Below are 12,413 nucleotides of genomic sequence, written 5' to 3' on the forward strand. Positions count from 1 at the left end.
TTTTTTTGTTGTTATTTGTCATTTATTTAAGGTGACTAGTCAAAATAGACTGCTTAGTGCACAATTTAGTGTTTTCTTGTAAAAAATATCATAATTATTCTGTGCAGGACAGAAATTAGCAATACAAATTCAGAGGGTGTTTTGTAACGGACAGGATTTGTTTTCTTGACATGAAACTTGTTTGTCACCCCTCCAATATTTCAACATTGAAATTTCACTGTACAGGAAAGGGTAGGGGTGTAATGGTATCCTCGTGACACAACACCTGGCTTTAAAGGGGTGGGGGCTTTTGCTTCTCCAAAAATGAATCTTGAAAACAAGTGGATAGGAATGTGTGCTCTGATTGGTTGGAGGAATGGCATGTCATCCACTGGCCGAGGGTAGTATAAAGACCAGGGCCACTTTGCCCCAGAACAGATCTGACAACTGCAAGGAATCATTTACTGCCGTGCCACAGCTTATTTTAAACTTTTTTTTGGGAAGACAGCCATTGAAGTTATACAGCAAAAGGCTACAAAGCGACCATTAACATGGACATTCAGCGAACTTCCTCTTTGTTGGGGTCTCCTGACTCCATGGAGAGCCTTGAGAAACAACTAAGCTGCCCGATTTGTCTGGACATGTTCACCAAACCGGTGGTGATACTGCCCTGTCAGCATAACCTGTGCCGTGGATGTGCTAGTGATCTTTATGACTCTCGAAACCCTTATCGTTTCTCTGGTGGTGTCTTCCGGTGCCCTACTTGCCGTTTTGAAGTGGTTCTTGATCGTCATGGCGTGCATGGACTTCAGAGAAATCTTCTAGTTGAGAACATAATTGACATATACAAACAGCAGCAGGAAGGTGGAGGTGGTGGCAGCAGCACCACAGAAACGCCGATCAAACCCAAAAGCTCTAAAGAACCAATGTGCCAAGAGCACGAGGACGAGAAGATCAACATCTACTGTGTGACTCACCAAATTCCCACTTGCTCCATGTGTAAGGTCTTCGGCCAACATAAAGACTGTGAGGTGTCACCACTTGCCAGTGTCTATCAGGCTCAAAAAGGAGAGCTGAGTAATGCCATCGATGCTCTTGTAGCAGTTAATGGTCGACTTCAAGCGTTGCTTAACCAGATGGAGGAGGCCTGCACAGCTGTTCAGGACAATGCTCAACGTGCCAAGCAAAGGCTTGGTGAATGCTTCGATTCCCTGTATGCAGCCTTGGAAGAGCGTAAGAATGCCCTCTTGGAACGTATAAGCAAGGAGCAGGATGAGAAGATAGCTGCCCTCAGGAGTCTGGCCAGGCGTTATGGGGATCGTCTTCAGGCAGCCACAGAGTTGACGGACACGGCAGTGCAGGTGCTGGAGCAAAGCGGTGCTGCAGATTTCCTGCTGGCCTCCAAGAACCTGATTGCACAGACAAAAGACGTGGCGAAGAGCTCATTGGCTGAAGAAAGGCCTGAGCCAGGCTTTGAAAGAATGGACCATTTCACTCTGGATACAGAACAAGTGGAGACTTTGTTGTCCAAGATGGACTTTGGAGGAGATGATGATGAAGAATTTGAAGATGCTGAAGATCAGGAAGAGGAGTGAATGGGAATAGTGTCATAGAGGGCAAATAGGATGTGATGAAGGACAAGATTAAGCAAGGACAATAGCAATGAGAAAGAAGAAGGTTTAATGTTTGTATATCACTGCTAAGCAGTGTCAGCATTTCAACTTGTATGATTATAAGAATATTTCAGAATAACTAGGTGCCATTTTTATACTTTTTGTAATGTAGTTGCTGTTGTCACTTTAGAAGTTATCTTCCTACTTTTACATGTTTTACTTTGTTGTTACAGTATGTGGTTATATAGTTCTGTATGTTCAGTTTACTCAAATGTGGACTTAATGCTTTGATATTAAATAAAATTTTCAAATTTTTTGAGATGAGTATTTATTTTAAAATTATTTTATTTTATGAGATGTACAGTACAAATCAAATGACAAATTTAAGAGGCAGTTTAAACAGAATATCTTGGAATTACGCTAAAGGTTACTGTTTACAAGTGTAAACTGTGCACTCTTTGCCCTCAACTTTCTTCTCTGGTTAAAGGCACATGCTATTTTTAAAAGGTAAGAGGATGAGATATAGCTGGGGGACCTTGGGGGTAGAATACCAGAATAGGACAGATGGACACTGCTTTCACCTCCCCCAGCACTGCCTTGCTCAGCAGCTCTTGCTATTCATGATTTCAGGTCAAGGCGAGTGAGAAATCAGGAACTGGGAGTCAGGTTGTCTAGCATGGAATGACAAGCACTAAAAATAAACAAGCAACATGCAAAAATCCCTTTAACTCCAAATGTAATTTGTTGCTTGTGAGGTGTTAAGACCAGACGTATTTCACACATTGAGTCAATCTGAATTTCTTTCTGTAGAGGGCATCCTTGTATAACATGTTCTTGTCTGTGTGTAATTTCCAAATGGCGGGCTTGTAGTCACTGCTGACTTCCCTGGTGTTGCATACAAGTAGCTGTTAGTAAACACTGTTGCTATGAGTATTACTATTTTTTTTTTTAGCATTCAAAGCATACTCCTGTGGTTGATATAATGGAGTATATAGCCTAAGTAATTTTCCAAAACAATATATTTAACTCTGTTTTTCATTTCTTTCCTGCAAGTTACCTTGGGTTAATGGATAACATCACACTTACAATTCCTTTAAGTTTCTTGAAGTACTTAAAGTCTGCTGCAGTAATCAGAAGTGACAAATACATTGAAAGACACTAAGGCTGTATTTTTTTTTATTAAAATTATAGCAAAAATATTATTACATTTTTAAATAACTGCTTTCTGTTTTAATATATTTTGAAATCTAGTTTATGGCAAAGCTGAATTTTCAGCAGCCATTACTCCAGTCTTGAGCGTCACATGATCCTTCAGAAATCATATGATATTCTGATTTGGTGCTCAAGAAACATATCTTATTATTTATTTTGTGGCAACCGTGGTACATTAAAAAAAAACTATTTGAAGAATAGTTAGTGAAAAAAAACTTTATATGAATATTTTTTTTTGTAACAAACATCTTTATTGTCACTTTCAATCAAAGTGTCATGAAACCCCCATTTTAGCACTGGTCGTTCACACCTCAGATTTGAAAAAGACTCAAGAAATGTGGGAAAGTGGGAGTGAAGAGGGGAGAAAACAACCATTAAATGCAACCTATTACAGCACACTCATTATACAGACCTATTGGCTTTTATTTACTTTACATGCTGTTTTTTTCCCCCAACTAAATGGGTGTGAACTGCAGTCAGTATAAAGTTTAAGACCACTGTTGTACTGGTATGAAACATAAAAAATGATTTCTTGCACTTTCCAAAGGTTTGTTATTCTACTATTCTCACTGTCACCAGTACCTTCTTTACTTGTCCTTGCTTGGGTGTGTGCAACCATGGTGCAAAGTTTGCAGAATATAGAGTGAAAGGAAAGAGTTTGCAAGTGTGTTGGGAGATGACCACCTTTTTAAAAATCTTTTTGTTTTTCTCTTGTGCTTCGTGTTACTTGTAGAGTCCACCCGTAGGAGGGCATATGGGCTAGTAGCGCAAGCTTACACCTCTATCAGTGCAGAAGACTTTGCTGCCTTTGTGGGATACTCTGTAGAAGAGGCGGTCAAAGGTACATAATCCGAGACACTGAGTGCTGCAAAATATTTTAGTTTTTTTATGGATTAAATAATTGTTATTAATTAAATAATTAATATTATGTATATTGATATATGGATTTTTTTTCTACATTTCCTTTCCAGTACAAATCATTCTTCTACCAACCAATCTTTTTTTGTTGTTGCTTATTCTGTCTATTCCAATCAGTATTTCATATTTTGAAAAAAATACATTAAGCAAGTCTGCAGTTCTTTTGAAGTACTCTCACATGTATTTGGTCATCATTAGAATAAAAGTAATTCACTTTGGCTGTGCTGATTTCTTGATCTTCTGCAAAAGTAGCTTGCATTGGTTTAGAGATAAATGTGAACAACCTTCTATTGTCTTTGTAATATAAATGTCTGTTTCTCTTTCTTTTTAAGGTGTAGTTAGCCATGGGTGGCAGGCGGATCCAAACACCAGGATGATCATGCCACAGAAACCAGGTGGGGGCACTGTTTCACTTCTTATTACCAATAAGAACAGATGTTTTTTCCCCCACTCTGACTCATTCCTCCATAAGGTTTCATTCAGGGCCCCTCCTCTGTACAAAGAGCTTGTTCCAACGAGTTAACGGTTCTGCATGTTTTTTTCATAACAAGCACGTAAATTGGTGACTTCACTCAGACTCCACTTTCATCCTGCTCTCATGTTTGTCACTGATTGGCTCGCACAGTTTCTTAAAGATTCCTTCATTTTGTAAACGACAAGAATTTCATTAGTTTTTGGTCACCTTATGTTCATCTTTCTTTGTGTTGTGTGTTTTAGTGCACACAGCTTTTTGTGTTCGCCTGTAACCATTGCGAACTGTTTTTACGAGAGACGTTTATTCCAAAGGAACAGGAACAAGCAGCATCTGGGTTTCAGTACGGGCCTCGTGAGACAGTGCAGATGTCTGTAATGCATTTAAATAACTGATGATTGAGAAATGATTCCCAGTGCTGATGACCTGCAGCTTTCACTAAAAGCAGCTGATGTTTTTTAATTCAGCACAGTTGCCATGACATTTTTCTTACTTGCATAAGCTGTTACATCTGTAACGGACTCTGTTGCGCACATATTCTTGTTCTGTGCACGACTTTGTTTACATTCATATGTCTATGTGCTATAAAGCAGATCGTAGAGGACTTGAAGGAATCCCCTTTTCTCTCATGTTTCTCTTCTGCCTTCCTCTCTCTCCAGATCCGCCCCCGGTCTCTCTGGTTCCAAACGAACAACAGCTGGCCAGACTTACCGACTACGTGGCTTTTCTTGAGAACTGATAAGCATTCGACCCTCTTCCATCCTCTTCCTCACCACCTCTCAGATACTCAGTTTTACGGAAGAAACCTGTGGTGTCCAGGACACTTCACACACATTCATCTGTCCTGCTTCAATGATGGAGCCACCATCTTTCTTTTGTCTATTTTGCTTCTTGAACTTGTCAGCCACAGTGATGTAGAAAAGTTTCCAAATTGTTTTACTTGTACAACTTTTACATCTACTTTGGAGTATGACATTGCTGTCAATATTGTAAAATATTTTTTTTAGCATAAATGCTTCACTATATGCCCATATTGTCCAGGCTTTTTGTGCTGTTTTGTTGTTACAGGTCAAAATTGGATCCTTATGTAATTTCATACTAACAAAGACGATTGTTAAGGATGGTTAGGACTTCCTTTTACAAATGGTGTACAAAATCACTCATCAGAATCGCCACATTTTTCTAGATGTGTAATTAATTTTTTATCATATAAATTTTGCCACATCAGACAAAATGGCTTCTTCTTGCAATATTTAATGCATTCAGTTATGCACTATATAAACAATATTCTCTTATGTTGTTGCAGTGAACAAAATGTTATCTTTTTAACCACTAAATAGTTTTCTTTTGTTTTTTGTTATAGAAGAATTGGCTTATGAAAGCCGGTTATGAGGCAGAGTTTGCAATGAAGGAATAGTTCAGTTTGATAGCTGGGGAAAAAACCTTGTCATTCCTAGCAAAGGTATTGTTTACCAGTGCAAACAACCGACAGCTCAAAGCAGCTTATTTTGGGAGGCGCACAGTTGTTTAAGATGTCTTCCACTGTCTGACAGGTGTTTTGTTGACAGTGCATCTCTGTCTGTCTGCTATTCAGATGTTTTGCACTGCCTCCTTGGTTTCTCACACAGAGTGGAGTTGAAAAAGGAGAGGAAACCTACCAGCTATTGGCCACTGTCACATCCTTTCAACTTGAGAATAAAAGTGTGATCCATATGCGCTGAAACAATGGGTACATATGGTACTGTGAGAATGTTAACCAAATCCATTTTACCATATGTTTGTCTTTGAATTTTATCTTCCATATTGCATTTGCTCATCTATTTGCATTTTGAGGTTGCACCAACCTGGTCCTCTCCAGTTTTTGATTTGGCAGATTTTATTATTATGGATTTGTGTTCAAGTATCTTAGTGCCCCGAGGTTTAGCATCTTGCCCAAGGTCACTGGAAAAGAGTTGGCTCTCTGGCACTTGGCAAGTTCACTGTTTGCCCTTATCTGGCATAAAACCTTCAGCTTTTACTTCAGTGCATGAACCGTTATGTTTATACTTAGCATATTTCATTTCTGAATATTTTAAAGGAGACTCTGTTTCTAATCCTTTGGACTTCCAACATAATCCTGCGCACTTCAGTTTAGTCTGTTCTCTAAAACAAAACAAAAAATGTTGTTGGAATGTTGACAGATGTCTCATTTGGTGGTACATGCATTTCCCATGTGCTTTATTGTGACCAAGACTGGCAGGACTTTCTTTGTAGTCTGAAACCTAGCACTACTGAGAGGTGAATGCGTTAACCCTGCAGACCTTGTTTTAATTATCACTTGGGCCAGCCTGATTTCCTTTGATTTTATATTTCTATATTATATCATATATTTTAAGCTGTATGATCAAGTGCAAAAAGACCTTCAAAGGACATGTTTCATGATCTGAGATCATCGTTGACCTTACACTACATCAAACCGTAGTAAATGCAGACCAGCTGAACTGAAGTCTTTGACATCAGGAGCGGTCAGGGGTCACAGACACAGGCTTTACTGGAGCAGCTGGGGTGTGTGCGTGTGTGTGTGTGTGTGTGTGTGTGTGTGTGTGTGTGTGTGTAACTGTTTTTTTATTTGTGAGGCCAAATGAAACCGATATCCACGCCTGAACTTTTAAAGTTGGTTTTTCTTCTTCTTGCTATTTGAATTCTTGACAAATGATAAATCAGCATTGTTATTGTAGTGTTTTTCTTTGCTTTCAAGTAAAACAAGCACCCTGAGGTAGGTTTACAAAAGCCAGATCTTACCTATTCTTCGACAGATGTTCGTAAAGTGCTATTGGCCATTCCTAATGAGTTCGCCTTTTGCAAGGGTTAAGGGTTATGTCTGTATCCCATCATGTTACATGCCACTGAGGTGACGTGCAGTAACGGTGAGCAGATTTCAAATCCTCTTGCATTTACATAACTTATCTTATGCTCTCCTCTTTGAAGTGATTGTCATATTTTAGTCTCTCAACAAAACGTGATGAAGTCTGAAAGTCGGGGAATGAATCTGTAGAGAATGTTTAAGCATTTTCTGCTGTTGCTACAGAAAAAGTGTTACTTCTTAAAATGGTGAAATGGCTTTGTCTCCTTGTGCAGAATTGTAATATCGCACATTTTCTGCATCTGTTTAAAATTTCAATTCAGCACTGTAAGTGTTGCCATCCCTCAAATCTAAACTTCTCTCCAGTACTGTCGTTCTGTTTATGGATAGAGTGCGTTATGAACCATTGAGGAAGAAGGGTTATTTGTCAAAACACAGAGTAATAGATTTATTGAATTTAAATAAACAAAAATCCTGCTGCATGTGAAGGGGAATGTTTCCATGTGGGTGGATGAGTCATAGTTTTTTTTTCCAACCTATGAAGTATTAAAACTGTGTGCTTTTGTGAGACAGAGAAGTAGTGTTTTAAAATAGCAAAATATTCTGAAGAAGCTGTTTGTTCTGACTATTTTATGGTGTAAAACGTTATAAAATCTTTGAAGATTTTAGACTTAATGGTTTTCGATGATTCAGGGGAGGGGTAGACGCTCGTGATTAAAGAATGTGCAATGCTTGTAACCACATGCAGTTAAAAGAGTGACTAATTTAATTGGCTCCATATGGAGTTCCCTAATTTTAGCTGATTTTTGTGTATTTCACATGTCCTGTTAGTCCATAAAAAGTCAGAGGTGGATAACATTGCTTTGTCATTATGTCTGCATGTAAACTACGGAAGCGGTCAGACCAACATGAACACCAGCGCACACATGAAGGTGGCGTCCAAATACAAAACACACTGCAGTCCATATAGCAAATGTTTTAGGTTCTTCTCCGTGGTAAGATGAGCTCACAAAGATTAAAAAACAATCCTTTTAAGACAGTCAAACAAACTGCAGCTGCTTTTCGTTTGGCTCCAAGTAGTTGTGCATTTTAGTTCCAGTATTTTGATCTTGGATAAAAAAGAAAAAGATTTATCTTCTTTCTACAAATATCTATTGTCATTGTTTTTCTTTGTGCAGGGGTTTAGCTGTCATCCAAGATTGTATCCCATTCTTAATTTATTGATCTACGTTCTATGTTTGTTGAAGTTGTTCAGCTGTCTGGGTGTTCCAAGCAATTCATACGACCTGTGTTTTTTGATCACGAGTTGCATGGACACAGTGTAATTATCAACTGTGCTGCCTGGACAGATGACCTGAAGCCCACCCAACAGGAAAAATCTAATTTACCAGCCCTTTCCAGGGCCCCTGCAGTTATGCCCCGTCAAACAGTCTGTTTCAGGTTTAAGCGTTGTGACTGTCTTATTAGACCTACAACATATTGTAAATAGTATAATGTCAGCGTCAGATCAGAGTCTGACAACAGCCAGTGCTGCACACAGAGATCTGTTCTCATCATCATGCAATCTGTCTGGAGTGACATGAAGAAACAGAACAAACTGAGACAGACTAAATCCAGAAGAACTGTGGCAACGTCTCCAAGATGCTTCAAGAAACCTACCTGCAAAGCTTCAGTTCTGTTAAAAGTTTTAGGCACTTGTGTAAAAATGCTGTAAAATCAGAATGCTGTAAAAAAAATAATGTCATAAATGGATTTTCTTTATGAATTAACTTCTATTAACTAAAAATCAACATTTGGTGTAACCATCGCTTGTGTTTAAAGCAGTCTTTGTCCTTGGTGCACTTGTGTTTTTCAGGTAGGTTTCTTGAAGCATCTTGGAGACATTGCCACAGTTCTTCTGGATTTAGTCTGTCTCAGTTTGTTCGGTTTCTTCGTGAAGAGATCAGATCTCTGTGTGGAGCACTAGCTGTTGTCAGACTCCTTGTGCAAACAAAAATCTCACTGGATTATTACAATTAATGGCAAAATTTATGTTTGGAAGTGTAAACTGATATTTCCTCCTGACACACTACAGCAAAAGATGGAAATAACTAACTTAAAACCATTTTTAGCTGGTGAAAATACTAGTGTTCTGATCATTTTGGCCACCACTGTATATATATACAGTATATGTACTATATATAGTACAGTGTATAATGTCAAATGTGCGTAATTAAGTTCCTAATATGCAGGTTTTTAAGAGTAGATAAAGTGTAAAAAATCAAGGACAGACGGTCCCTGTCAAGACTATTATTAAGCAGTATTTATTGTTCAGCAGAGTGTTGGGTGATAGCAAAAGAAAAACTAATGAGAATAATGAGACATCTCATTTTCAACACTTTAAACATTACTGAGAAAGTTCTTGTTATTTTAACCTGCCACTGCTCCATAAAGTTTAGAGTACTTTTCCATGGGCTTCAAACCTAAACATGTACAGGCCAAGAAATTACATAATGCTCCCTAGAAGCTGAAATTTGTCAGGATATGGAAAGGCAGATGTGCTAACCTCTCAGCCAAAAAGCAGCCAGAGTTCTCATCACAATTAGTTCCAATCATTTGCTTGTTACTTTCCATTCCAGTCACTGAGAGAGAGTGGGTCATTTAGAATAATCAGTAGCACAAGATAAAGTGTATATTTCAAAATGTTTAAACAGAAATGTCCATACTTGCATGGGAAAAATACAGATATATGTGGAGAATATCATTCTGGCCTGCTTCACCCTGTCCGAGGTTGTGTTGGACCAAAGAATGGGAGCATTTGGTGTCTCATTGCTGGCTGACTTGCAAATTTTTCCAGACCCAAAACAGAGGCAGATGAGAAGCATCAGGATGTTACTAGTCAGTGGAAAAAGCCCTTTCCCATCTTTCATCTGGAGCAGGGGGATGTCTGTGGGTTGAGGGCTAATCAGTGTTCTGGGGGTAGAAGTCTGAAGATGAGTGTGGGATGCCATTTTGGTTAGGCTGAGGTGGACATAATGCATAATGGAGCTGTTCACTAAATAAATGGACAGTTATGCACAGCTGTGTAAAAAAGCTAAATATAAATTTTTATTTTTTAAATATAAAAAATTAATTTAGCAGAAGCCTAGCTCTAAATAGTAAACTTGGGTTCATATTATACCATTCTGACAGCAGTTTCCTCAGAAAGACTGATAGTGATGTACAACATGCCACAGGAGCCTAAAGGCTCACTTTATTTTCTTCTAAACAGCAAAATGCATTGTTTACATCTATGGCTTGATATACATAATGTTTGTGCACTCATGAAGTAATGTTTCTTACAGTTTAATTAAGGTACTTTGTCTTTCAGAGAAGAGGCAAACAAGCAATCAGCTGTCATTTTTGCATTCAAACATCTGTTTATCATAATTATGATCAAAGACGATTTCCCCCAAAACATTTCATCATTCAGATGGAAAGGAAATGAGGTAAGGCCAAAACTGCAATCTTATTTTTATTTATTTAGTTTTTCTCATTTTAACCTTCATGTTGATCTTCAAACAGAATTTTGAACATCTGGGTAAATACAAGTTACCAACACAATTTTCTACCAATAAATGTTAAATAAGAAAATAAAATGTATAAAATTAGTAGCTACAATTATTAGATTAAAATACATAGTAAAAGTTATTGTTTTACACTTATGTCTTGAATCTTCTGAACATACAACAAATTGATTTTTGTTTTGATTTGTTTTTTCCTGTTTGATTTGTTAGTGCCTCTTCACACCAAACGCAAAGCAAAAATGTGTAACAAATTGCAGACGAATCACTTTAAGGTGCCAATGACCTTGGAGACAGATGCGGTGTCAGTGCCATGAAATGCTTGGCTCCCACGATCAGACAAATGGAGACAGTTTTCCCTTGTTATGCAGTTGCAGTTAAATTAATTGGACTTATGGTGAGCCCCTTCATGATTTGAAATATATGGTTGGTTTTTGTTTTTATTGCACCCGTGGAAAGCCAAAATGCCATTATGATGAGTCATTCAATGAGCCTGGGATACACTCAGAACAAAAAGTCACAGAGCAAAGAATCTTGAACTTCTCATCTGAATTAGATTGAAAAGAACCAGGAGAACTATATACTCTGTGACTTACACATAACCATGTAGACCTTTTGTAATCCCCTGTTGATATTCAGTGTAGTCATATCTTCTTCACACTGCTGTAGCTCTTTTCCCCACTTTGTGTACACATGAATCCTTCCCTTTTTTTCCACTCCTTTTTTGAACTTGTTTCATGATGCCTAAAAATAGTTGTTGAGAGATTAATATAAATCTCTAGATTTAAAAAAGTTTTTTTTTTTAATCCAGTATCAAGAATGACGTTTTGAAAGGTCAGTATTAGAAAGTTAATATATGCACGAAATGCAAATGTATTAACTATTTTTAAAGCACCTCTGAATGGTTACATATTGAAAGGCACTGTGTGAATATACCATATTCCTAAGTATTGTGAAATCTTTTTAGTATGGCTGTGTAAGACCTATGAAAAAGGATGCAGGAGAGTGCCAAAATCTTCTGAAAAATATCAATGCAATAGACAGTAGTTCACAAGAAACAATAACTTCTGTTTAACCAAACCAGAAGAAAAATGTTATAACATCATACTGTATGAAATGTACGGTAACACTTTCTTTTAAGTACCAATTCTAACTATTGACTAACTGCTTATTACTAGCATATTGGGTGTTTATTAGTACTTACAGTATTAGGCACATATTAATGCCTTATTCTGCATGACCATATTCTATATCCCTTAACCCAACCCAATATCTAAACTTAACAACTATCTTAAAGGGATAGTTCACCCAAAAATGAAAATTTGATGTTTATCTGCTTACCCCCCAGGGCATCCAAGATGTAGGTGACTTTGTTTCTTCAATAGAACACATATGATGATTTTTCCAAGTTCAACAGTTGCAGTCTAATGCATGGCAATGGTAACAAAATCTATGAGAGTAAAAAAAACATGCACAGACAAATCCAAATTAAACCCTGCGGCTCGTGACGACACACTGATGTCCTAAGACACGAAACGATCGGTTTGTGCCAGAAACTGAACAGTATTTATATAATTTTTTACTTCTAATACACCACTATGTCCAACTGTCTTTGGCCGCGTGCACGGCATCCGGTGCGTGAGGTGTGTACGTGCTCTGGCGTAGTTTACGTTAATGGTTGTGTTGATATCCAGCTGAAGAGCAATCAACCATAACTTCAGGCAAGCAGGCTCAGAAGTTGGGAATACATGGAAAGTCACCACTCCCGAATGAGTTCGCGCGAGAGAACGTAACCTTTTAGTTTTAAGTCGGTTTGAACAATCCGGATAAGCGCA

General features: G+C 37.9%; 2 protein-coding genes across 2 annotated transcripts in view; both read left to right on the forward strand.

Moving 5' to 3' along the window:
- The window catches only part of cops8 (COP9 signalosome subunit 8), a 9,010-nt gene extending 3,589 nt beyond the window's left edge, over positions 1-5,421 (forward strand). The window contains exons 5-7 of the mRNA XM_016253535.1: positions 3,538-3,645; positions 4,055-4,117; positions 4,854-5,421. Coding sequence (XP_016109021.1) covers positions 3,538-3,645; positions 4,055-4,117; positions 4,854-4,933 — 251 coding nt within the window. The 3' untranslated portion in view covers positions 4,934-5,421. The remainder of the gene's footprint in view (positions 1-3,537; positions 3,646-4,054; positions 4,118-4,853) is intronic.
- trim63b (tripartite motif containing 63b) lies at positions 388-1,850 on the forward strand. The gene has a single exon (XM_071582347.1). It carries the CDS (start codon positions 531-533, stop codon positions 1,572-1,574), a length of 1,044 nt encoding a protein of 347 aa, XP_071438448.1. The 5' UTR covers positions 388-530; the 3' UTR covers positions 1,575-1,850.
- Positions 5,422-12,413: the final 6,992 nt, after the last annotated feature.

Source organism: Sinocyclocheilus grahami, unplaced genomic scaffold, assembly GCF_001515645.1.
Source record: "Sinocyclocheilus grahami isolate Dianchi unplaced genomic scaffold, SAMN03320097.WGS_v1.1 scaffold1187.1, whole genome shotgun sequence".
NCBI classification, from domain to species: domain Eukaryota; kingdom Metazoa; phylum Chordata; class Actinopteri; order Cypriniformes; family Cyprinidae; genus Sinocyclocheilus; species Sinocyclocheilus grahami.